Below are 27,670 nucleotides of genomic sequence, written 5' to 3'. Positions count from 1 at the left end.
ATTTTTAAATTTTTAAAAACTAAACTTTTCTTGCTAGGGACAGGTGCTAGTTTCCAAAGAGACCATTAGTTGTCATTTTAAAAGTGGGTCTAAGTCTCAAAATGAATGTTTCAACCCTATTACAATGTCCACCAAGTTTTATGCTTTTACCTTTATTAGCATCAAATTTGCACCAATGGACTGCACGAATATGTTATTACTATGTGTTATTGGGGTGTTGAATTTGTAATAATGTATTATGTTATTACGATGTGTTATCGGGATGTCAAATTTATAATAGAATGTATGTGGTCAAACTTATGAGATTAAAAGATCTGTCAAACTACCTGTTCTTATTCAGAAATTTAAAAAACTTTATGTTCTGAGATATGAATGGTTCAAGCTAAAGTAACCAAAATATGAAAGGCATAAATGTTGCTTCTTGTTTTGTTTAACTTAAACTTTGTTGAATACACAGTTGCAATCTTTTAAAAATAGACACAGTTGAATAAAAAATAACTTAAAATAATAGAGTAATTAAAGTTGTTTACAAGTTAACTAAGTTTAAAAATGTTACAAATATTTTTATTTATGCAAATATGTGTAAAATATTTGTACAATAAAAATATAGATAGTAGATAAAGTAGTAAATGATAATCCAAGAAGGCGTAGGAAAGAGGACTCAGTGAAAGGGTTGCCACTCATTAATATAGAAATATTGACAGTATTGCGATAGTTGTTTGCAGTAAATAACTGAGTTTTGTTAGAGTTAAAATTTACAAGCCACTGCGAGTCCCAATCAGTTACAAAAGTGAGATCATATTGGAGATCGGCTGCCTGTTCTTGGCAATTGAAAAGAGAAGACTTGTCACGTCAGGAGTATTAAATTGAGTCATCTGCAAAAAGAGCTACTTTGGATGTAAGGTTGTCGGAGATATGAAAAAAGCTTTTGGAGAAGACCAGTGTGCTAAACTCTGTCGAAAAGCTTTAGATATGTCAAGAGCAATAGCCCTAACCTCTCCACCATCTAATGCATGATGAAATCTGTTAGTCACAGCAATTAGCAAGTCAGCCATAGCACAAGAGGATTGAAAACCATATTGATTGAATGACAGTAAGCCATTTGACTTGTGATGGGATATGAGAAATTTGTTGATCTAAGAATCAAAGACCTAGCTAATAACTGAAAGAAGACTGACCGAACGATAAATGGAGGGGTAAGAATGTTCAACTAAATTTTTAAAAATTGGAACAACTGATGCCATTTTTCCAGCATGCAGAAAAACTAGACTCAGTCAAGCACTTATTAAACAGTTTAGTAGAAATTTAAGAAAGTTCTAGAGAACAAATTTGTAAGATAAACTTATACTCATAGGCTAGGACAGGAATGTTGTCTGGACCACAAACCATAGAAGAGTTTAACTGAGATATGACTTTAGCAAAAAAAGCTAGAGTGATTTAAATGTCTAACAATGGGTTAACCTGTTTACTTGGAATGGAAGGAAGAGAATGGCCAGAAGATTCAAGAGTCGAATTAGAAAAAAGTTCTTTACAAATAGTTCTGCCTTGTCCTTGGGAAAGATAATAAGATTAGTCCTATGAATCAGATATGGAATGTTAGACCTACCCTTGTTAATGACGCTGTGAAAATTTTCCAAAAGTCTCTAGAGCCTAACTTCTGAGATAAGATACGAGATTTAGTGAACTAAGAATAGTTTAACATTTTACAGCACCTTTTTAAATTGATTTCTTGCAATAATAAATAGCTATTTGTTCTCAAGAGAGTGGTTCATTTGAAAAAGATGAAAAAAACTATTATAATAAGATAACACAGCGGCACAAAAAGATGAAATCCATGAAGTAGAATGAGGCTCAACTTGGAACTGATAAGAAGGAATAAAAGCTTTCATTCCTGCCTGAATTCACGAGGTTACGTAGTAGGTGCATTTATCAGCTGAGAGAAAAGACATTAGCCCAAGGACTGTTATGAAAAAAATCGCGTAGTAGTAAGTTGTGCAATGATAGGGTGAGTCTGAAAAGGAAGTACGAGATGCAAGATTTAAAGAGATCATTAAATGGTCAGAACTACCTTAGGGAGAGAAAAAAGAAACTGAACACAAGCTAGGATCAGAGACAAGACTTAAATCAAGGAGTGAAGGTAAATGATAAGGGTTGTCAGGAAAACGAGTCACAAAGTTAACTATCTAAGTAAGAGATCGAGAAATGTAGAAGTTATAGGCCTTAGTGCCAGCAGGGTCAGTGGCATTAGAGCCAAGCCATTCAGTGTGGTGAAGTTACATCTAATTTAAAAAATAAACAGAAAGGTGATAGAGTGAAGAGGTGCTAAGCGGAAGCACTTAAAAGAATGGTCAAAGAATTCAAACCTGATTTCACGACAAATTGGTTAATTGATCTGTATGTATACACCCAAGCCATGCATGTGACTATTGGAGTTTTTGCAAATCAAAGGATTGTACCCATCAAGACTAAGATCTGAAGAAAGAATAGCAGAATTTAAAGTAGTCTCACTAAGAGCAAAAAAGTCTGGAGAATTTTACATGAGGTAAGATTCAACTGATGGAAGGTTGCTTCGCAGACCATGAATATTTGTAAAAGATATATCAAAACAGTAAAGTGGTGGGAATGTTTATACATTTTGGATTACTTTTGGCATGATTTAAGTTTAAAGAGAACATGAATCATTTATAGATAGAGCACGGCTTCCTAAGCCATGAGCTATACAGTTGTCTCAGTCCTGTTAGCTAACTTAATGTTGTAGCTTAGGGCTCTTTATGAGAGCCCTAAGCTACAACATTAAAGCAATAACAGGGACACCATACATGAGCAACATGGCACTGGTTAATAATCTGATATTTTGCAGCTGTTGATGGAATCAGCCTTTATGAGAGCTACCACAGAGTTTGGGGAACCTTACTACCAGCCAGCCTGAGCACCATGAAACTGAAGTTTGGAGGTGTAACCTCATTAGGAGATAACAAAAAGAGTTGCACTATCAAGGAAGCACAAGAAAAAACCTATGAGTAGAGTCTAGAAGATCAAGCATTCATCATCTTCGGCAGGAAACAATGTAACACAGGTTTACAACTGTGATAACCTAATAGAAGAAGAAGGGGTTTGAGGTTGGTACGCAGAATTATTCTGCTTAACCCTAAAGTCTTTGCATAAGAAGCCTCCTACAAGACAGAAGCTGGATGCAGTTAATATCTGCTAAGATGAGTACTCTTATCGAGACATCATCTCTAGCCTTAAATCAACCAAGAGCCCCAAGGGAGGAGAATTTTAGCTGGATGCATGTAACATTTGCCTAAGATTAGTATTTTTATTGAGACACCATCTCTAGCCTTTACTCAAACAATGCCCCAGGGGCAAGGGAATTTTAGCTAGATGCAGGTAACATCTTCTTAAGATTAGCATTTTAATCAAGACACAATCTATAGCCTTTACTCAACCAAGAGCCCCAAGGCAGGGGATTTTTAGGTTGGAGTTGGTTTCTCCAAGCCTTTGCCTAAAAAGGCACACCTTACAAGGCAGCAGGGCATAGATCAGGTAGTACTGGGTTACATGATACCAGTATGTTTCACAGTAAAAAAGCAACAATCCTCACAGGTTTTACTTATTTGTCAGTCAATGTCGCAACACTCATCACACATTTTGAAAATATTATAAAATTATAAAAAAACAAAAACACTATTAATTAAAAAAACTTTCCAGTCATTACTATTGTGGTTTTTCTAAAAATGCTAAGACTTCATGTGTTGCAAAATTATTTTAATTGTTTTAACTTTTAAACGACATTAAAATGTTGCTTAATTGTTAATATGTTCAATTGTTCAAATTTTTTCATCATTTATTTCTTCAGTATTATAAAAATTTACAATAAAAAGGTAAATTTAACTTGAAAACTGTTTGGGAATAATACCTAATAAAAGGTATCTTCCACATTACCAAATTTTTACAGTTGATATATTGTCTTGAAAAATTGAAACAAAATTTTACAATTGACATTCAGCACAACCAATATAGTGACATTTCGAAGCTATATTATAAGCTTAGGAAGGGCTATTCTTCTGTTAACTCTCAAAGATTTATCAATGCTAACCCAGCTAAAATCATTAATTAAAGATGATAGTGCTAATCCAACACATATCTTCTATGCTTGGATTCTTATAGCCACTTGATACTCTTGATCTTACGATAATAGATTCCTTTTTTTAGGATTGGTCTAGTGTGTACCTTGTTGGGACCAATAATCTGTAGAGCTTCCTTTTGTAAACATTTGAGTTGTATAGTTTTTTTTGATTTACTGTTTCCCGAAATTTCAACACCATACATTAAATGGTTTTTAGATAAAGCATTGTATAAAACAACTTTAGATTTGCTAGGCAATAGTTAATTTAACTTTCTAAGTTTATTTACTTGTATTAATGATAAGTAGGTAGATATCTTTACTTATCTTTTTTGATGTTTGTACTATATGGTGAATTTTATTTTGTCATTCCAAAGAATGCCAAGAATGCTACACTTTTTTTCTTTGTAATTTTCTCCACATTGGGTAACCTTAAGCCCTTTTTAAATTTATCCTACTATATAAATATATAATTTACTAGTTTTAAAAACTACAGCAAAATTTTTACTACTTTTTTTTTATACTCGAATTTGTGATCATGGTTTTAGCGTTTCTTAGAGTTTTTTTTTTTAAAGTCACTGTATACAGGTCAAGATGATGATTTGAGTTAATATTGGAGTTTTTCCTAAGCTATTTTCTACTTGTATAATGGTTATTTAATATAAAAGTGACACATGATTTTTTATCACTTCTTAATCAATTTTTTTTTTTGGGTTATTGACTAAGATAAGGTATTTTCCAAAGCGTTCGTCATCATGCTTTATGTTCCCTTATTTATACGTTCCCTTATTTATACGTATTCAAGTTTTATATTTTTATTTATAATTTGTGTTTTTTACAGCTCTTTTAGTTTTTATTGTTATCTAATAATTTTATCAATTAAATCTAATGCTTAAAATTCCAGAAAAAAAGGATAAATGGATGTCCGTTAGATGATAAAAATTATTATATTTTCAGCTATGAGAATCCGCATCCTAAACTTTTTTTGGAACGAAGCCTTGCACTAAGCTTTGAATAAATAAAATATTAAATTCCTTCTTAAAGTAGCTACAGTTGATCTAAAGTAGCCTGCAGTTAACAAGTATCTTGAGGTCTTAGAACTTAACCTTTAACTAAAAAGCATTTATCATCTTTCACTAAACCCTTTACTTATGAGGTAGTGGTGTAGTGGTAGAGCGCTTGCTTCATAAGCGAGATTCCAAGTTCGATCCCCACCATGTCCCTGGTAGTACTGCGCTCAACTCATTTCTCCATGCAGTGTCCTTGTTTGTCAAGGTTCGTGTTTCGAAGTTATAGAGTTGAGAGAGGGTTATACCACAAATAAGTAGCCTCCTTGTCTGTAGCAGCTTTCTCGGCCTTGAGGAGGTGAACTTATATTTCACACTTATCTTTAATGCATGAGGAATCAATATTATACCTTTCATGTGTAAATTTAATCACAATGTTTGTTTACTATTTAAATAACTTTTTAAGGTAAATTTGTAATCCCCTAAATCCAACAATATTATATAACACCTTACCACATCTGACCACTAGGAGACTGTAGAGAAACATGACTACTGTATTGAAATGCTGGATTAGCAGGTGACAGTAAAGGTTCTTGTCCAACAACTCCTCTTCCACGAACAGTTTCAAGAGTACCAGAGAAGCTAAATATACGCCAGTGACGCTCACGCAGCTGAACTGATTCGTTACCAAGATTCTCTAGACGAATTGTGTAACGCCACTAAATAAAATAAAATTTCAGAGTTACATTATCAAAAGATTTTTTTATCTTTATTACTAAATGTTTAATATTTTTATAATAATCAAAAAAAAAGTAAAAAAATTGAGACACTTCAGCATATCAGTACTATTTTATCAACAAAGATTTTTGAAAGCTGCCTTAAGTTGTAACAAATAATTGTTTCTCATAATTTGAAAATCATAAATAAAAATTCTAATATAAGTCATTTGAATTAATTTAATTAAAAAATATATATAAACAGCATATTCATATAAAAAAATATATGAATAGTTTATTGTTATAATAAATAACATTTATTTTATATAAACATATATGACACAAATTTATATGTACATGTACAACCCTCGGAATTAGTGTCGGGATTTGGCAATGCCAACCTAACCGCTTTCCGAAGAGCGCTTGAGGTCAGCAAAAAATTGCTGACCTTGTTTCTATTTTTATGGTCAGACCTTTGAATTAAGTAATTTTTGCTGACCTGATGCCGACCTCTAAAAGATTGAGATCGTCAAATTATTGCCGACCTCCTTTTTCCTAATTCCAAGGGTTGTATGTATCTTTGATAAACAAGTTTATATAAACATGTGTCTCTGATAAACAAGATTATATAAACATATGTCACTGATAAACAAATTTATATCTTACCCAATAACCTGTACTCTGCTGGACAACCTAAAAAATAAAAATAAAAAAACTTTTCATACTCAAAACTCCTCATTTCATACAACAGGCTAAAATGAGAAAAAAATTACGGTATACAAAATAACTATAATTAAAAACTGTATTAAAAAAACCCGACATACTCTTGATCCCATATAAAATGGTGCTACAGTGACCCGAATATCTTCGGTTGTCTCACGATGAACATCTGAAATTTCAAGCCACTTATGGTTTTTTTCATGCCACATTTGTAATGTTGAGCTTCCTTCAAATGCAGGGACTATAATGTATATATAAATAAAATTAAAGATTAAATACTAGCATAAAATGAATAGTTGGATAAATGTCATCTATATAATATTGCTGAATTTAATAGTAGTAGTGTTAGTAGTGCCCTTTTGAGCATGTTTGACACAGAACTCTTGGCAGCTATTACAACTGAGGTAATAGCGAGAAAGAGTGGCAGCACTTTGTTTTATGAGAAAATCTGAACGAAAGTGTATGCAAATATCTAACGCACGCAACTTCAAGTTATGTAATGTTAAAACATACTTAAACATAAATCAAGTTTTACAGTTTGACCTTTACTTAAAAATTGCATTGCATCAACCTCTCATTAATTTTTGATCTACAGCATTTATTTCCATTAAATAAGATTTTTAAATAGTTTTAAAATTTTGATAGCCAACATGCCAGCATGGCCGAGTGGTTAGCGCGCTAAGCTTCTGAATAAAAAACCCAAGGTTCAAGTCCAACCACCGGCAACCAAAATTTTTAAAAATACAAAATACTTGTGAAGTTTTATAAAGCTTATATACAAACATATCTAACAATATTACACACTTTGAAAACAGAAAGATTTTTAAAAAAGCTAAAAATTCTAAAAACATAAAAAAAAAACTTGCTACTAGGTGACTTTAACTTTTTCAAAACAGTAAGGGGGTTTAAAAAGGATGTTTTACATAAGAACATTTTTTTATTGTAACAACTAATTGAAAGTTCTAATTTTACACATAAATTAAACCATTTTATTAAATTATTACTTTTAAAAATAATTAAAAGTTATAGTTATTTAATATTAATACAATGAGGAATTTAGAGTTTTACAGCCATTTTACCGTGCCCCCGTTGAACATTCTAAACTAAGTGCACAACAACGATTAAAATAGTATTATAACCATCAAAATAGTACTATACTCCAATATTTTTTGGCTTTACAAAACAAAAAAGATCAATATTTTCCCTCACAGAGTCGTATGCTAAATAAAAAATCAAAATAGCCCATTAAGTTTACTGAAAATTGCCACCCTAAAGAACTGAAGATCTCCTTTTTCTTTTTTAAAAATAAACTTAGCATTGCGTAATTTATGGGCAATCCCTTAGCATTTTATAGTCTATAGTTTTAATGGTCTAAGATTATCTTAGTTCTGCTATACTTTTATAAAATAATGATGCTAATATAAAATAATAATAAACTGCGAAGCTATTACAAAATTTTTGCTATAAATATTGCTATAAATACAGCAAGATTGAAAAATTTTCAAAATTTATTAGGAGATATCTCCCGAAACGACACTGGCGACAGCGCACTAAACCACTGAGCTATCAATGATATGCATTTAGGAGAAAAACAAACCTAATTATAAATCTCTTATAAGCTCTAGGTATGCTGAAAGGGTTAGCATTTAAATTTTTTTGCTCCTAAAGCAATTTTTTTTTAATGAATTATTTTACGTAAAAATATTGAAATAAACAAATAATAGGTATAGAAATGATCGTTGTGGAATAGATAAATATAGAAATGGTAGATTTGGTAAAGACCTATTTTTTATGGGTCCGGAAAGCTGGGATATATATAAGGAAAAAGTATAGAAAGGTTCAGTGTGAAATAGACTTACAATGACCTGTATTTTTACTGGTCAGATCAGCTAGTTATTAATAATAGTAGAAACAATGTGACATGTATAGCTTGTGTCAGCAGTGCCATACTAACTTTAACAATAAAAATATTAAGGCACTGCTAAGGTGGTTATGTTTGATTTCAAGATATAGTGTAAATGATGACAAAAATAGCCACTACAACAACAGTCTAAACAAAGATAACTATACTAGTAAACATGTTTTTCAGTTATCATTTGCGCTTGTGATTTATATATATATATACATATATAGAATTATAAATAAAATATATACATATATATTTTATTTATAATTCTATATATATATATATATGTAAAATTATAAATTATATATATATATATATATATATATATATATATATATATATATATATATATATATATATATATATATATATATATATATATAATATTAATAATAATAATTAGAGATTAAAGTGCCATTATTTACAACAACCACAATAGTGATGAAGTAATTCAGAAGCACTAAAACAAGTTGGCTATGAGGTTGAAAAAGCGTTTATAAAAAGTTTATATTTTAGTCTTTTTAAATGTTTCTAAAGAGGTTGAGTTTCGCGTGTTCATAGATAAACCATTCCAAATTCGAGGTGCAGTCATACAAAAAGAATTTGAGCCCAGAGAAGTTTTTTGTTGACGACGATTAAGTTAACAACTGTATAATGATCTAGTATTTTATTTTGAAGTTCGGACTTCTAGGAGTTCAAATAAATATGCAGGAGATTTAGTTAATAAAATTTTATATGTGATAACTGATATCTTATAGATTATTCTTTGATTTATTGGTAAACAATGAAAAGATTTCAGCAATATTTCTGAATTTAAATGAATAGGAGAATGGAAAACGATTTGAGATAAGCTATTTTGAATTTGTTGGAGTTTTTTTTAATATTTTTTTGATAAGTACCAGATAAAAGACTGTTACAACAGTCAAGCTGAGTGTTAACAATGCCACATGCAATTGTATTTGCAGCTTCTTTAGTCAGACATGGACGAATGTGGCGAAGTGCATGAATATGGTAATTGCAAGATTTAATAGTGTTGTTTATGTGCTTGTCCATAGAGAGCGATGAATCTAGGGTAAATTTATCGTAGTTAGTGTTGTTCCAGAAATAACAATTTTAGAATCATTTTTATGCTTGGTAATTTGTTTTCTAGATCGAAATAAAACAGCTTCTATTTTATTTGGGTTGAGCAGAAGTCCATTTTCTAGAAACCACTTTGTTACTGCATCAGCACACACATTGATTTCATTAATGCTATCTATGCCTGGGTTGATGACAGTATAAAGTTGGGTATCATCAGTATATTGATGATGATTGGTACCGAGTTTAGCTATAATATGATATATAGGTGAAACAAACATGGAAAATAGAAATGGGCCTAATACACTACCCTGTGGTACTCCTGATGAATTTGATATTAGTCTAGATTTTGTTGATCCAATAGAAACAAAAGATTTTCGTGCAAGTATGATGTCAGCCATTTTAGTGCAATATCTGTGATACCAAATTCATCTTTAAAATGGGAAATCAGCAGGCTGTGATCAATTGTATCAAATGCTGAAGATATGTCAAGAAATAGGAGAATAGTGTTCAAAGCATCATCAATGTTTAGCAGGATGTCATTGCATATCTTTAAAAGCGCTGTTTCAGTTGAGTGATTCGATAAAACCAGATTGTAAAGGATTGAAGTTAATAGATGAAGTTACGTGTGGAAGAAGACGAGATAATGCAAGCTTTTCAAGAATTTTGGAAATTGTATTGAGATTTGATATTGGGCATAGATTTGATAAGTCAAATTCTGCTAGTCCTGATTTTTTGGGAATTGGTGTTACTTGAGCAACTTTATATGAGGCTGGGAAAATTCTAGATTTGAATGAGAGGTTAGCAAGGTGAGCTATAATTGGACTGAAAAACTTTGAACAAGATTTAAGGATGTATGTTGGAATAATATCAAGTGGCGATGTCTTAGGTTTGAGAGCTTTGATTATTTTTGACACATCTGTAGGTGTGACTGTACCAAATGTTGTTAAAATATTTACCGGGGGATGTAACTCTGAGATGAATTTAGATTTTGTGTTTTTTGCAAGCCTTTCCTGGATAGTATTTTTTATACTTTCAAGTTTGTGTATGAAATATTGACTTATTATATTGCATTTTGCTTCTGGTATTGTGTTTTTAGTTTAACTATTTGAATGTAGTAATTTCTTGGCAATATTCCATGTTTCTTTCTGATTACCATATGCTGAATTTAGTTTTGCCTTATAGTGATTACATCTGGATTTATGAATTGCTGCTGATGACTCACAGCATGCAATTCGATATAGTTTTTTATCTGATAAGTTTCCAGTTTTTTTATAACAACGCTCCAGTTTACTATGTCTGATTTTTTTATTCTTAGCATCTGAAGATAACCATTTATCATCATGTTTAACAGGTCGCATTGAATATTTCTGAATGGGTGCTAAATGATCGAGAACAGTTGTTATATTTGCTCTTATTTGTTCAGCATAATCATCCACATTGTTTTCAGGTGATAAGCAACATGGCATTACTTGCAATTCTTTTATAAAGCATGACAAGTTTCGTTTTCTAAAGTTTCGTTTTGAAAACCAAACAGTTTTACTATTTGAAGGTTGATGATAAAGTGCAACCTGAATCATATAGTGATCTGAAATACCCTCATCAGTTAATTGAATATTGTTAAGTGAAATGTCATCATGTCGATTTATTACTAGATCAAGCAAGTTGGCTATACCGGTAGTAGATGATATGTGGGTTGGAGATTGAACCCTTTGTATTATGTTGTAGATCTCTAGAATCTCAGCAAGTCTTGGATTGCAGGTTGTTGGAGTAGTACCTGGACAGTTAAAGTCACTACACAGAAGTATTTCTCCAGATAATGTTTGAAGTTCTTCTAGGAGATCAGATAATTCGAAAAAGAAAATACTTGTTGGAATGATTGGATTTGATCGGTAAATAGCAATAATATTGTAGATATTATTTGCCAAATTTAGTTTGGCAGATGTACGTTCATAAGACAGAAAGGTAGACAATAACAAGAGTGGTTTGATATTTAAGTTGTCCCAGTATATTATTGCAACGCCTCCTCCACGATAATCTGATTGACAGTACTGAATTGTTTTAAAGCCTGTTGGGGGCATATATTTTTTTTTTTTTTTTTTTTTTTGTTATTTCACCTCCCCAAGGCCCAGAAGGCCACTACAGATAAGGAGGCTACTTAATTGTGGTTATAACCCTCTCTCAACTCTATAACTCCGAAACACGAACCTTGACGAACAAGGCTGCTGCGCAGAGAAACAAGTTGAGCGCGGTACTACCAGGGACGTGGTGGGGATCGAACTCGGAACCTCTCGCTTATGAAGCGAGCGCTCTACCACTACACCACTACCGCATTATCTTCTTGAATTGCAGTAGGGTCGTCTGACTTTATCCAAGTTTCAGTGAGTATAAAAATATCTAGAGAATGATTATGCACTATATCATAAATGATAGCAGATTTTTTTATAGCAGATTGAACATTTTGTATACCCAAGTTTAATGTAGAGGATCTTTTAATTTTTATATGTAAATTATGCTGATTTGATTTCAATCCATTTGAGTTCACCTGATAGTGTACCCCAATAATATTTTTTTCCATTGTCCACATTGTATCGTTGCCTCCCATTTGTTCCCTCAACTTCATGAGCAAGTGCTGCGTTTCTAGTATTTCTAACTTTTCTGAGCTCACTGTCGAACAATCTCTCGTTTGCAGTTTTGTCTTTGTTAATAAAGATATTTTTGAAGTTGATATTATCATTTAACTTTTTGGAATTTTTAATTAAAAACTTTTGAGTTTCTTTGTTCTCCAATTCAACTAAGATGAGGTTAGATGGTCCTTTTGGTCTTTTAGTATTTTTAGTTAGTCAAATTATTCTTTTTATATTTGTTATTGAAAAATCTGGTTTTATTGCTTTTAGTAATGTTTTAATGATGTTTTTATAATTTTCTTTATTAATTTGTTTGTCTAAAGTAGTATGATCAGCTACCCCACTTATAATGATGTTGTTTTCAATTCTTTTTTTTTCTTATTAAACTCATTTGTAATTTTTGCCATCATTACCACTTCAGTTTCTTTTGGTTTTGATTGATTTTGCTGAATTGATGTTGCTTGTGCATATGTGAATATTGTTGTTGGTTTATTTGATGTTGCTATTGAGACCTTTATCTTTTCATCTTCAAGAAATCTAAGTCGCTTTAAAAGGTCAGAAACGATATATGATATTTTGCCACACCACTTATGCATATTTTTGGTAACTTCAGCAGATGCACTAGGAACTGTTGGCTAATTTGGCTCTTCTAAGCATTCATAGTCGAACTCCATGTTTGTTTTTATATATATATATTTTTTATAAATATATGAGAGGGCTACCACGCTGACTAACAGCGGATTACCTTTTGATGTCTTTTGTAGGAGGGTTACCACCCTAAATAACAGTGGATTACCTCCTTAGTATATATATTAACCTTATTACACAGGGACTTATTAACACAAATAGAACTGTAAGTTATTTTGTGTTTTTTTCCGTCTATATATATATATATATATATATATATATATATATATATATATATATATATATATATATATATATATATATATATATATATATATATATATATATATATATATATATATATATATATATAGAATTTTTGTACATGGTAGTGTGTACTAATATCATATGTGCTATAAAAAAACTGACTCTATGGCAAACTATAAACTATAAAGATAAAGATATATACAATTGATTGCTAAATTAACATCTGGCAAAGGTTGATCCTCTTTATTGTGCTCGCCATTTTCTCTCTCTTAATTCTATTCTCTACCTACAAATCTCTTATTCGCCCCTGTATGGAATACTTTTGTCATACTTGGGCTGGTTCTTACTAATGTCATACTTGGGCTGGTTTATGACAGTGGGACAGAGGCTTGAGCCTCTTTCCCACCGTCATAAAGTTGCATCTCTTTCTCTTTTCTACAAATACTATCATGGTAGCTGCTTAAAGGACCTATCATATCTATTTCCATCAACTAAAACTCAATCTCGATTGACTCATCATTAAGTCAAGTCTCACCCTGCACGCTCTAAAAACTTCTATTTATCTAGTTTTTTTTGCTGCACTTTAATGCTTTAGAACTCTCCCATCTTCATGTTTTCCTCACTCATACAACCTTTAACTTTTTAAGTCTTCTGCCAACCCTTTCCTTGCGCTATAACTCTATTATTAACTCCCAATTTAATAGTGGTTGCTTGCAGCCTTGTTGGGAGTAAATAAGAATAAAAATTAGGGTATTTAATATGTGGTGTAATATGAACTAAAAGTCAGTAATAAAAATATAATTGAAAGATTGAAAAGTACAAAAGTCACATGTTTATCAAAATGAGACTAAACAGTGTTATTTGCTTTGTTTTGTATGTACTGTGTAAATATAATTGCATAAAAAATAACCCTTTTCTTACAACTGGTTTTTAAAAGTCATCACATCATAAATTTTATTTTAATTCCTAATGTCCAATCAAAATTTTGTTTTTGTTTTCTGAAAATAGTAAAAAATAAAAAAATGGCAGAACAAATGAATGCAAATAATTCAAAGTCTGCTACTAAAGCTAAAAAAGAAAATCAATACCAGATAAATACCAGATAAATGGAATTAATAGTAATTTGATTATTTCCATTAGTTTTTGCAGCAATAAAAAGTTGCATATTAATACTGACTTATATTTAGCATGATCCGAATGATACATTAAATGTATATATTAAAATTAGATGTATATATTGATATTATTTGGTGTGTTTAATTTTAAAAAATTATAGTCCACAGTTTGTTAATTGTAGGCTTATTCACTGCTTATTATTTGGATCACTATTGGGATTATTTTCTTTTTTTAAAATTTAATGGCCTATATATTAGTAACAAAATATTTTCCTCAGGAGAAGCACACAAACCCTATGGTAGAAAAAAACAGCATGTCAGAGAAGTTTTTATTTTGGATTGTCAATGTAAATGTTTAGTGATATTAACAGAAGAGCAAAAAAAAGTATTTTTGTTTCTTTTTTTGGTTTAAAAGATCACAAGGCTCAAAATGATTATTTGTGTGGCTGGGTTTCTGTTAAATATGACAACTACATTTGCCAAATGCCTATGTAATAATGTAAAAAAAAGTAGCAGCTTTCCTTATTCTGTTAGATAAAAAGAAAAAATTATTCCTATATGTCAGGCATTGCCATTGCATGAAATTAAAGTTTTAAGACTGAAAAAAAAAGATTCTAAACTTTACTCTAAAATTTGATGTTAGTACTAAAAATTGTGTTTGTGAACACATTAAAAATATTCTAGCTCATGAGAGTCACTACAGCAGAAAAGACAAAAAGCATAACAATTATCTTGATGTCTTATTGAATGTTGCTGCAATGTATAAACTATTTATAATTGAAAATCCAGGATTAAAAAAACCTTGCAAATACAGTTTATACCTTAATCTTCAACTATAAATTTAATACCAAGTTTCCCAGGAGTGACATAATACTTGTAAAAGACATTATGCTCAAATTAAGACAGCCAAATCCATTAATTATACCTACAGTATTAACAAACTCCAGACTCAACATAAGCTGCACTAAATAAACACTTTCACTGATGAAAAGAAGGAAAAAAGAGAGAGTTGTATTACCCTCCGAATGGGTGTTACTAACCAAAACAACAGATGTAAAGAAACACTTTACTGTTGTTTATGTAGAACATCCATTGAACAATATCATGATGGATCAATTCCAGTAAAGATTTTTTTTTCCTAAAATTTAGACTTGAATACTAAAGGTATTAAGTTTGAAAACAAAAGTAGGAAGTAGCCTCCTAGACTGTAGTGCCCCCCCAGAGGAAGGGAGGGGGGGCACTACAGTCGAGGAGGCTACTCATTTTTTTGTGTTTTTTATTTTTTTTTTTAGTTGTTATTTGTGGTGCAACCCTCTCTCAACTCTTTAACTCCGAAACACGAACCTTGCCAAGCAAAGCCGCTGCGCGGAGAAATTAAGTTGAGCGCAGTACTTCCAGGGACATGGTGGGAGTCGAATTCCGAACCTCTCGCTTACAAAGCGAGCGCTCTTACCACTACCGCAAATCTAGACTTGAATACTAAAAGTAATAAAGTTGAAAACAAAAGTCTTCGATCTCATAAAATCTAAAAAATCATCTTTATCGTCTCTAAAAATTTTTTAGAAATATTTTAATTAGAGATATTTAAATTTTAATTTAATATCTGAACCATAACACATAAAGTTTTGTGGTTCAGATATTAGTCCATTGTTTAATAGCACTGATAAACAAATAAAATTTTATTGTGCAAATCTTGTTAACAAGGTGGTTTTTTAAAACAAATTAAATATGCTGATTTTAAATATGCAAACCATTTTTCACCATCACATCAAGTTGTAAAGATATTTGGGTTCAAACCTTTAGTATTTAAGGTAAAGTCCCTAATATTGTCGAAAAAAAAGTTATTCAAAAGTATGTCAACCTGGGTCTCAAAAGAAGCGTATTTTCATTGAGATTTTAAAAATGGTATTTGTTTGTAATAAAAATAAGTACTTTTTGTATTATTGCTGAGAAACATTTTGTTAAAATTTTTTTAAAAGTCTTTAGCATTTTTTCACATAATTTTTTTTGTCAATAAATTTTAAGTAAAAATATTTATCTTTTCTAAAAAAAAGTTATTACTTTTTAAAATATTAAAAATATTTTTATAAATACCTCCATTAGTTGGTTTTAAAAACTTTTCAAAAAGCTCATGTTGAATTGGTTGGCTATCACTAGAAATATATGGCAAAATCTCGTCATGATGCACATAATCTAAACCTAAAAAAATTTAAAAATCAAAATATCAAAAAAGAAAGAAAAAAAGTCATGATAATATAAAAATATTGAAAAATAAAAAATTTTTAATTTTATCTATTGTATAATAAAATATGTATTAATATTAAAAATTTACACATAAAAATCTTCACCAACATGTAACTAATATTTCTTGTCCTAAATTTTGAATTATGGCACTTAAATGCAAATATTTATTTAAAAAATACAGTGATTGACTAAAATAAAAAAATAAAAAAAAAGATTTCTTTCATATGTAAAGACTAATTGCCACAATCTAGCCATTTGGTTGATGCATGCAAGCCTGTCCTTTCTTTTTTCCTTAATTCTCTAAACCACATGTTTCTGGCTCCATCTCCTCACCTTCGGTTATAATATTGTATTTAAGTGCATAGTAATAGTCTGCTGTGTATTTTGGTTTGCATAGTGTTAATATATTTTTAATAATTTCTGTACCTCCTCTATCATTTGGTTTTTATCTTTTCTTTAAATATACCCTACTTTTAAAATAACTTACAACATCAAATTGAATTAAGGAAAAAGGAGAGGACAAACTTACATAGATCAAACAATAGGGTAGATTGTTAGTTTTTACATAAGAATGAAATCTATTTTTTTTGCATTTTTTTAAATGTTAAACATATTTAACATCGCTGGAGCCAGAGGTGGAGCAAAAACTCTGCAGTCATAGCCATAGCCATAAGTTCAAAAAAACTAGGGCTGAAGCTGGAGCCAAACATTTTTCTCACAGCAACCTACAGCTAATTAAAACTAACAATATATCAAATAGTATCTAATTTATAAAACATTATAACTGATTATAGTTTAAAAAATTTTTTAAAACTGTTATAAACTATATAAATTTTTAAAACTAAAATACCAGGTATTGCATACAATGATATGTCATTTTTGCTTCCTAAGAATGTGACTGACTCTGGTTGTGCTCTCTAAAATTAATTTTACACAAAAGATAAAAAATAACTGATTATAAAATAACAAATTTGTTTTAAAAATTTACTTTTTGAACTGATTTTAAGCCGTAACCCTTAAACCAAGCATGTGACTATTGGAGTCTTTGCAAATCAAAGTACCCATCAACACTGAGATCTAAAGAAGGAACAGTGGAATTTAAATCAGTCTCACTAAGAGCAAACAATTCCGGTGAATTTCGCAAGATTCAACTAACAGAAGATTGCTTAACAGACCATAAATATTTGTAAAAGATATATTAAAACAGTTAAATGATGAGGGCGGTTTGAAAATGCGCACCAAAAGCATTAACAGGGACTACATCTATGCGCAACATGGCAGGGTTATTAAATAGTCAGGGTTAGGGCTATTAAAATTAGGAAAAAGAATTTTAGTTTCTAATGCAGTAGTAAATAATTTTCTGTTTATTTTAGCTACTTAATTTTTTGTTCATGATTATAAAATGGATTAAAAAGTAAAATACCTACATAACTTGTTTAATGTTTGAAACGGTCATTTGTTTACTAACTGAACTTTAGATTTTAAAAAATGAATGTTGTTACAAAACTCAATTTAAAAACTTTTTACAAAATTTAAAGACAATGGAATGTATGAGAAATTTGCTTTTTCAAAAGAACGATTTTAAAATATCCATTAAAGTAAAAATAACTTCAATTTGTTGGCAACTAAGAATTACTATGGCAACTAAGAATTAAGTGCTTCTGATAATAAATAAACAAAATTAAAAATTTTAGTCTTAATAACAATATAGTAATTTGTAAATATTTGTTTAAAATTATTTAAAGTATTTAAAACATTTAATAACTACTAAAAATAAAATTACAAAATTAAACTAAATTACTAAAGTTTAAAATAGTTTTAACAATTTTCAAATAGCGTATTTGCAGCTTGAGCCTACTTACAACTTGAGCATTTGTTTAAGTCTTACATAAAATAGTTTTTCTTAGTGTAACTAAAAAAAAACATGCTTACATCCACCGGTAAACTTATGTACTCAAAGAAATGCTTTTTTCAATGAGACATTATTTTAAATCCTTTATCTTTGGATAAAACTAAAACTAAGGTAAACACAAACAAAGAAATAAAATAATTGTTGCGGCAACGGTTTTAATTTTAAACAAAATTAGGAATGTATTATTTAAAAGTGTGAATGAGAATTAGCTAATTAAAGATTTCTTTTTTCAAAAGAAATAAAATTGCATTTTGAAATTTTAAAGTATTGTACAAGTTTCGTACGTTTTATAAGTTTTATTATTTTAATGTTTATATTTAATTGTTTTAAAACATAACATCAAATTTGTTGCAGGGTGAAATAAGATTTCAAATGGCAATTAATAGCAAGCTTATGATGATGAAGTCACTCTTCAAAGTTTGTGGCTTGAGCGCAAAATGTCAGTTTTATGTGAAAAGTATTATCATAAGTATGCACTAACTATTGTCAAAAGTGTCAAATGCCTAATAAAGTATGGAGGTATTGATGCATATGAAATTGCAGCTGCCTTAGATCCATGCTTCAAGCTGATGTGGTATTCTCAAGGCAAGACTTAATGTTAACTTTCATCAATTACTGATTGAAAAAGCTACTGAATTATCACCAGTACAAAATAAAAAGCTCTATAGATTTTAATGCTATTCATAATCAACCAAACCCAAAGAAAAGATTAAGCTCTAGCCCTCATGGAGAAAGTACTTTCTCCAATGTAACTCCAATCTACCTAAACCACCAATCAGCAAAGCACCAAGTATATAAATATTTAGAGCAAACTTGCTTAAAAGACTCTGTCAAGCATGTAATGTTTGTACTACTTTTTCTTAGCATCTTCAGCCTCTGTTAAAAAGATTGTTTAGTAGAAAAAGGAAAATTTTTTACCCTGCTCAATGCAGCCTATCATATAACTGCTTTAAAAAAATTAGGTTCTTTAGGTGCAACAAACTATGACTTTTAAATAATAATTTAAAGTATATAAGTATATATGTTTATTTTATGTTCAACATAAAATAAACATATATACTTATATACTTTAAAACAAAATTTGTATTGGGTCAATTTTTGTTTTTTAAAAATAAAAATAGTTAAAAATATTTTTATTTAAATTCTTAAGAAAAAATAAATACATTTGCATTTGAACTTGTATTTGGGAATCTGAATTAACCTCTTTGCACTTGATTAAATGAATTTGAACTCAAGCCTGCCCACATGATATTTTAAATACTGACACAACAAGAGATTTGATGCTAACACTTATAGACTTCTAAATTTTTGATATTAAAAATTTTGAATATAAATTTTGTAAATCATCATTTTTGAAGTTGAAAAAGGTAATTCAGTAAGAAGAAATTTTTAAAACAAAAAAATCCATTTCAATATAGTGTTGTTATATAAACTTTTTAAAAAACCGTCATTCTAAACATTCACTCCTTTTTAAAAACGTTATTCAAAGCTTTTGAAAAATTAAATTTATGTGAGGTCAAGTTTTATAAAAAGTTAACTAATGAGTCAAATGTAGAATGAGACCTTTTTTTGAAAAAAGATTAAGAAATAATTATGATAATCCAAATTTTTAATACATTTCTAAAAAAGAAATTAAGGTTTGATTGGTCTCTAAAGACATGGACTCTAGTCAAGAAAGAAGCAACATATGCAACAAAAGCAACTAGAACACTTAAATATTGCTAACACCAAACAAAAAAAACTTATTTAGGAATGAACAGAACTAGCAAAACTTATTATTTATCTATCGAAATCAGAAATCTTTTAAATATAAAAAACCTGGTGCCGCCATGCACAATTTTTTTCTTACAATATTTTAGTTACTATGTAACAATGTTACTATTTAAACAACTAAAATTTAGGTAAAAGGATCGAATGCTAAACAATTTGTTTACTTTAAGTTTCATTCAAAACAAAATTTGGAAAATTAATTATACAAAAAAAATGCTCTCCTTTAATATAAATACAGAACTGAAAATATGCAGTGTGAATATTAAAAAAAATCAACTTGAACAGAATTAAAGCTAGTAATTTACTAAATTTAGCAGTATTTGTAAATGAGGAAAAATACTTTATGTTAGCAGTAAATGGCTTTACTGAGGAAAGAATTTGTAATTAGTCATTACTTAATCTTTTCTCTGGGCACATACTCCTTTGGGCACATGCTTAATTCTATGGGTATATACTTATTCTTATGGGCACACTCAACCATATCATAATCATTTTAGAACTTATGTTGTACACAATTATCTTGAAAGAAATGTGCAGGAACTTATCCACATATTTAAGTAAGGAAAATATTCCTAAACTTATATTCTTATAAAAAAAACAAAAATCAGATGAGATTATTTATAGAAGATATCATAATGCCATAACAAAACCTAGAAAAACCTCCATGAAGATGACCTGAAGAAACATGGAAAGTATTTTAAAGAACTTGATTCAAAGGAGAAAGGCAAAAGCCACGAGAGTTTAAATTCTTTGCAATGACATCGCAAATGGTGGAAGCGTTTATTTAACGGTGAAAAGAGAAGCAGAAAAACAAAAGAAATTATTTTAAAGAATAAAAAAGATTAGTAAAAAATAAAGTATAATAACAAAAATATTGAAAGGTATTAAAGAAAAAATTAAACAAGATTTTAAATGAAAAAATAAAATGAACAAATAGATTTAATAAAACAAAACAAAAATAATCAATTTAAAGTGAAATAACAAGTTATAAGAAAAAAAGTTCAAAAAATGTTTAACTAATTAAATTTACTTTGCCAAAAATAACAAATATATTTTATTTTATTTTGTAGAAGTTTCTGTGTTAGGTTTTTCTTTATGTAGATTTTGTTTTTGTTAGGTAGTTTTTGTGTTTGGCTTTTTATTTGCGTAAAGTTTGTTATTTGTGCTGTTGTTGTTTATTATTTTTATTGTTATTCCCTGTTGTTATTGAGTGTTTTCATACTTCTTTGTCTTTTTATTTAATTTATTATAGCTTAGTCATTATTTTTTTGTTTAATTAATTTATTTATGCTTGCTTTTATTTATCAATATTCCTGTTGATTTTTTTGTTTGTTTATTTTACTTAGGTGTCAATCCAACGACTAGTTTTCAACTATATAAGTGACATCTAACCTAATTCTTGGAGTACATTTGTTTAAAATAAACCATTCAATCATTAAAAAAGTTTCTCGTAAGAAAACCTTTTCAGCATTATAGATTATACAGCTTTGCTTTATTTTCACACTAAGTCTTGCAAAATGTTTAACTGATAAAACCTTCAAAAAATACTGATCTTGGTCTTTGTTAGAATCGGGGAGTTTTTTTAAAGTTCTAAAGTGTGAACTGTAAATATTTTGGCTTGTAGAATAAATCCATAATTTAATAAACTAACATAACTGAGCTGTTTTTTATTGTTTGAAGACCAAAAAACTCTTGCTTTTTAAACTTCCTTATATTGGGAAAATATCTAAGCTAAGAAATAGGCATAATAAGTTGATTGCATAGCATTGGTATTTACTTCACTGAATGCTTATAACTTTTTGTTTTACCAAAAAAGTGTAGTTATAAGAGTAAAAACATAAAGAAAAAGAAAAAAGAAAGTTATTTTACTAATTAAGAATTTTTTTTGATTTTGGATTCTGTTTTCAAAACATGGATTCAAAACTTATAAAAAGTATGTTTATAGAGTGAAGAAAAGAATGAGTAGACCATGTTAAAATGACACTTACCATTTAGTTTATTAAATTCGATCTGTTTATTGTGATGATGAACAATTGATAAATAAAATAAGAAAAATTATCTTAATGTATATACTGAAGCCTCTGCAGCTACCTATTATCAATATGACAAAGGTTTTACCATAAAACATAGAAACAAGGTTGACAATTTTTTGATGATCTCAAACACTTCTAGGTCAGCAGCTAGGTTGGCATACAACAATTTTGACCCTAATTCTGAGAGCTGTGAATATATATATATATATATATATATATATATATATATATATATATATATATATATATATATATATATATACATACATACACACACACACACATGACTCGAAATAACAAACATTTTTTTTCCAGACAACATGTTCGATAAATATTCAAGTTTGGCAGACATGTCTGATAAAACCTTTTTTTTTTTTTTTAAACATCTTCACTTCCAACAAGGCTGCAAGCAGCCACTAATTAAAGTTGAAAGTTACTGAAAGAGAAAAGATGAAGATTGTAGAGCAAGATAACGATTGACGGACAACTTAAAGGATTGCAAATTATATGAATCAGGAAAACAAGATGAAGGAAGCGAATTCCAAAGAGCCGATGTTCGAGGAAAAAACTAGACGAATAAGCATTTTTGGAGCACTTAGGAACAGCCACAGAAAAAGGATGAGACTTAATTGAATAACGAGTAACACGAGAATGAATTTTAGTAGATGGCACAAGAGACACTAGCCATTTAGAGCAGTGCCCATTACAGTATTTGTAGAAAAGAGAAAGAGAAGCAACATTACGACAATGTGATAATGGTTGGAGGTTGGCTGCAAGAGCTAAAGAAATGCATTCAGGACCATGCTTAAAGTATTTTATTTTTTCAACTTTACCACAGCAGTTTGTCTTGACAACTTAAAACGTTTCAAAAATGCACTGAAAATAATCTAAAAAAAGAAAATCTTAAAGAAAAAGAAAAAATCTAAGTTCAAAAAACTAAAATTTGAAAAAAAAAATGTATTAATATTATGTTTTTTTAAAAATTACTGTTCTATGCGAAATGCTTTTAAATTACAAATATATCAAATATATAAACAATTGTTTACTTATTGCTTAATTAAATAAAGTAACAAATTAAATCTATTGATTATTTTAAATTAAATCTATTATTGTTTACAATAAACCAATTTTATTAAAATTATCAAAGGATAATTATACGTAATTACATTTATATAAATATGTATTTTTTGATAAATCTTCTCATACTTTTTCTACGATTACTTTTGTAAAGACTTTTAATGGCTTTAACTTTAGCACGAAAACGAACGTTACAAAAAATAACTCAATTTTAATAGTGTAATAAAATGTACTGGTTTCTATAAGCATTAAAAAAACTATTATATTAAAGTTTATATAAAATAAAGTTAAAAGGGGTTTTAAAAGCTAAAATATTTGTTTAAAATTTATAAAAACCATTGGACAAAAAACAAAACAATACTGAAATATGAATTTAAATTAATAACTGATTGCAACATTTTAATATAAATAATAAAAACAGGGGTGCTTAATTCAAAAAAAATTTTAATGCTAAGGCATCTTTTAAAAAATAAATGACATATTTTATTAACGCAGCTGTGTGTTCAATTTTATTTTCTGTTTTGTATAAAAAATAAAAAGTTCAAAAAATGAAGTTTATATAAACAATTTTGAAAACCTATTTTCTATTTTCATTAAATTATTTTAAACTTTTACAAAAAAATTTAGATATCTTAAGAGAAATTTTTAAACAGAACATTTTTAACTTTAGAAATATTTACGCAACAAAAAAAATTATTTTAAAGTAATAAGTTATTCTTATTTAAAAAATAAAATATTTGAAAACTTAAAAAAAACTTGTACTATGTATGGACAATCTCTTTGATCAATCAAAACTTGATAAAATGTGGTTGCAATCCCATGCTGTTCATTTCCAGATCTCTTTGCTAAATTCCTTATTAAACTGTAAACAATAAAAATGTCAAACATTTTAAGAATTTACTTAAAATATCAAAACAAATAAGTTTTGATATTTTAAGTAAATAATGAGTAAATATTTAATAAATAATTTTGTAGAAACATAATTAATATGAATGAAACTTGAAAAAATCAAGTGTTAGTTTACAATTATTACAAAAACCAATTAACAGTTGGTTTTTGTAATAATTGTAAACTAACACTGATAAAATACCAACTAACAGTTGGATTTTGTAACAGTTGTTAAAAAACTACAACTGTTACAAACTTAAAAATTAAAAGTAAATAAATCTGTTACAAAGTTAAAAAATAAATAAATCTAACAAACTTGAATAAAAGATTTTGATTGATTTTTTTCTTTTTATTTTTTCTCTATTTTAATAAAAAACATAGAGTAGCAGGTAAAAATAACAACTTCTTGATTCAAACTTTGCATCAGAAAAAAAATGCATAAAAAAACTCAAGGAGTTCAGATTATTATAAGATAATTAAAAAGTGAAAAAAAAAAAAATTAAAAAATGATGATGATAATCAATAAATGTTGATAATCAAAATTATAATTATAAATGATCCAAATACTCCAAAAAAATTATGATTTTTAGCATCAAATTAGTCTGACTTGAAAATATGTCAGATTTTTAAATTTAGGTTTATTTTATTGAATTCGCTTTATTTTATTAAAACTAACAATGGCAATAATTGAGCACTAGTTGCTAAGTTATATGTACACAAAATAAAAACACAACAAACAGAGAGTCTACACATAAGACACATTGCATACACAAAGACTACATTGCCATTATACAATATAAATTTAATAAAGAAACTATAAAATATACATACGGTATATCATCAGAAAGCAATGCATTATGGTCATATACTTTAGCAACCCAAGGAAAAAGTATTACTCCACGATAACCAAATATCTTGTGCATGAACAACTAAAAAAACTATTTAGTTTTATCAATCTTATTATAAAGTTTTTTATGACAAAATAGTAAAATAATATAAAAACAGATATAATAAAGTCACATGACTTTAAATTACATTTAAGGCCTTAAAAGGAGTTTTAAGTGTAATAACAATGTACACATAATGTATATGCAGGGTGTATATACCACAGGGTGTATATGCCACAGGGTGTATATATATATATATATATATATATATATATATATATATATATATATATATATACACAAAAAAAAAAGTTAGATAAGTGTTTTTACTAATTTATTATTGCTTTGTTCTTTATGAACATTGACCACTATTTGTAGAATACACTGACATAATTTATATATATATATATATATATATATATATATATATATATATATATATATATATATGTATTTATATACAGGGTGGTCCAAAAGAAGGTGGACAGTATATGCAATATGTTGTTGTTTTTTTTTTGTTATTCACCTCCTCAAGGCCGAGAAGGCCACTACAGATGAGGAGGCTACTTAATAGTGGTTATAACCCTCTCTCAACTCTATAACTCTGAAACACGAACCTTGAGGAACAAGGCCGCTGCGCAGAAAAACAAGTTGAGCGCGGTACTACCAGGGGCGTGGTGGGGATCGAACTCGTAACCCCTCGCTTGTGAAGCGAGCGCTTTACCACTACACCACTACCGCATTGTTTATGCATCAGACAGATTATTACAATTGTGCTTATTATTACTATGTTAATTGCGTTATATTATTGACAATTTCATAACAACAAATAAGGAGCCCATTTGCAAAATGCTCTTAGTCTGCGTGAATTGGTTTTGAGAAAAATTTGAGAAAAACTAAACTACTATAGCTATAGCGAAAAACTATTTTTGATTGCATATCAAAACTACTTTTGATTGCACATCAAAACTACTTTTGATTGCACATCAAAACTACTTTGGGTTGCACATCAAAAGAAATTGATTTTTATCCATTCTTAAAAATTTTTCAATACATTTTTCATTTAAATTTTTTTTAAATAAAGATAAATTTTTTAAAAATTTATTTTTACTTTTTCAAATTTTCTAATATTTAAATAGATGATAAATTTTAGTATATAAAATGCGTAAATAGAAATAACTCAAAATTTTTATTTTTGTGACTTTTTACAGCGCGTTTTACAGATAGGCACTCCAGTTATTTATCTTGAATCTATTTTCTTTTTATATATATCAGAAAACTCATATTGGCAAATAACTTAATTACAGATAAATGAAAATGGGTGATGAAACAGTTTTGGAAATCTCAAAAGGCAGAAACATTTTGAACAAATTGGGTTATTACATCTAGTACTCAAGCCCCAAAGAGGCAAACCATTTACAGCATTAATGACATATTCAATATCACTGGCTCTATCTGTAATGCTTTAAAAACTGATCAAACAAAAACAGTCTGAACAAAGGATAATATGCAACTTGTTGCTGAAACATATGTTCTAAGTTTTAGATTTTGGGATTGAAATGCGGACAAACAACTCAAAAATGTATAAAAACAACAATACAAGTTATTCAGTTTTCAACACACTCTCAATAACTTTTTGAATTCTTGTTTAGTGTTTGTGAATTTTTAAGATCTGATAACAATCAAAGTTTTTGTTTTGATCACTTAGTTTAAATTTGACATTTTTATTTCAGTAATGTATATAAACTTCATTTTATAGCCTGACTTCTCTAAGTTTTTATTTTTATCAGTAGATAGTTTCCTTTGGTAATAAGTGAAATTTAATAAACAAATGAATTTAATGAATCTTAATGCGCTCAGGGTGGGTATATTTTCCAAAAGTTAACTTAAACTAAAAAAAAAAAAAGAACTTGAAGATGCAGCAGTGGCTGAAATAACAAAATATTGTAAATGAGCTTAAATACAAAACACAGAATGCTGAAAATTTATTTGAGAAAATTTTAATTAAAAACAATTAACAATACTTTTTTATTCATGCTTTTAAGATTTGATTTCATTATTTTCTCCACAAGTTTACTTTTTATTAATTCAAGTCTTTTTGATAAATACATAGGTGTTTGCACATTAATCTTCATACAAAAACAAATTAATTTAAAACCAAATAAAGCTAATAGTTGTCTAGTTTCATTTTTATTTATCCTACTGGAAAGGCTCAGGCATAAAATGTTTTGATAACCTATTAACAACTTTACTATTGCAACTATTGTAATGAAAGCCAGTTCAAGAAATTAACAAAGTAATGGTATTCTTACAATTACAGCCCCGCATAGGTAACAACTTGAATTGTTAATTTTGAAAAAAATTTCAGAGCAATGAGTCATAAGCACTTAAAGTTAAAATGTAATTTCATTTTTGAAAGATTTTAGTTAAAAATATAAAGTACTTGTAGTACTATTTAACAAGATTTTAAGAAAGGAATCATTTTATTGTGGTAATTGATTTGTTGTGGTAATTGGTAAAGTTCTTTTTTATAACATTATTAACTTTATTAAAAAAAAAAGTAATATGTTTTAGAATATGGTTAAAAAAATTATTGTAAAATCATTTGTTTTTAATTTTTCAACATTTACTGATTTTATATCAACATGTATCCAAGCTAATCTTTTTATCT

The 27,670-nt window shown here is 28.6% G+C and overlaps 1 protein-coding gene across 1 annotated transcript in view; it reads right to left on the bottom strand.

The window, feature by feature from the left end:
* LOC100211012 (polymerase delta-interacting protein 2) overlaps positions 1-27,670 on the bottom strand; it is a 44,568-nt gene that overhangs the window by 4,470 nt on the left and 12,428 nt on the right. Inside the window, exons 3-9 of the mRNA XM_065808268.1 lie at positions 24,944-25,041; positions 23,987-24,086; positions 17,283-17,349; positions 16,283-16,387; positions 6,674-6,810; positions 6,516-6,542; positions 5,647-5,852 (exon numbers count right to left, since the gene is read on the bottom strand). Coding sequence (XP_065664340.1) covers positions 5,647-5,852; positions 6,516-6,542; positions 6,674-6,810; positions 16,283-16,387; positions 17,283-17,349; positions 23,987-24,086; positions 24,944-25,041 — 740 coding nt within the window. The remainder of the gene's footprint in view (positions 1-5,646; positions 5,853-6,515; positions 6,543-6,673; positions 6,811-16,282; positions 16,388-17,282; positions 17,350-23,986; positions 24,087-24,943; positions 25,042-27,670) is intronic.

This window comes from Hydra vulgaris, chromosome 10 (assembly GCF_038396675.1).
Source record: "Hydra vulgaris chromosome 10, alternate assembly HydraT2T_AEP".
Lineage (NCBI taxonomy): Eukaryota > Metazoa > Cnidaria > Hydrozoa > Anthoathecata > Hydridae > Hydra > Hydra vulgaris.
The sequence above is the reverse complement of the archived record's forward strand: the minus strand, read 5'-3'. Positions and strand labels throughout refer to the sequence as shown.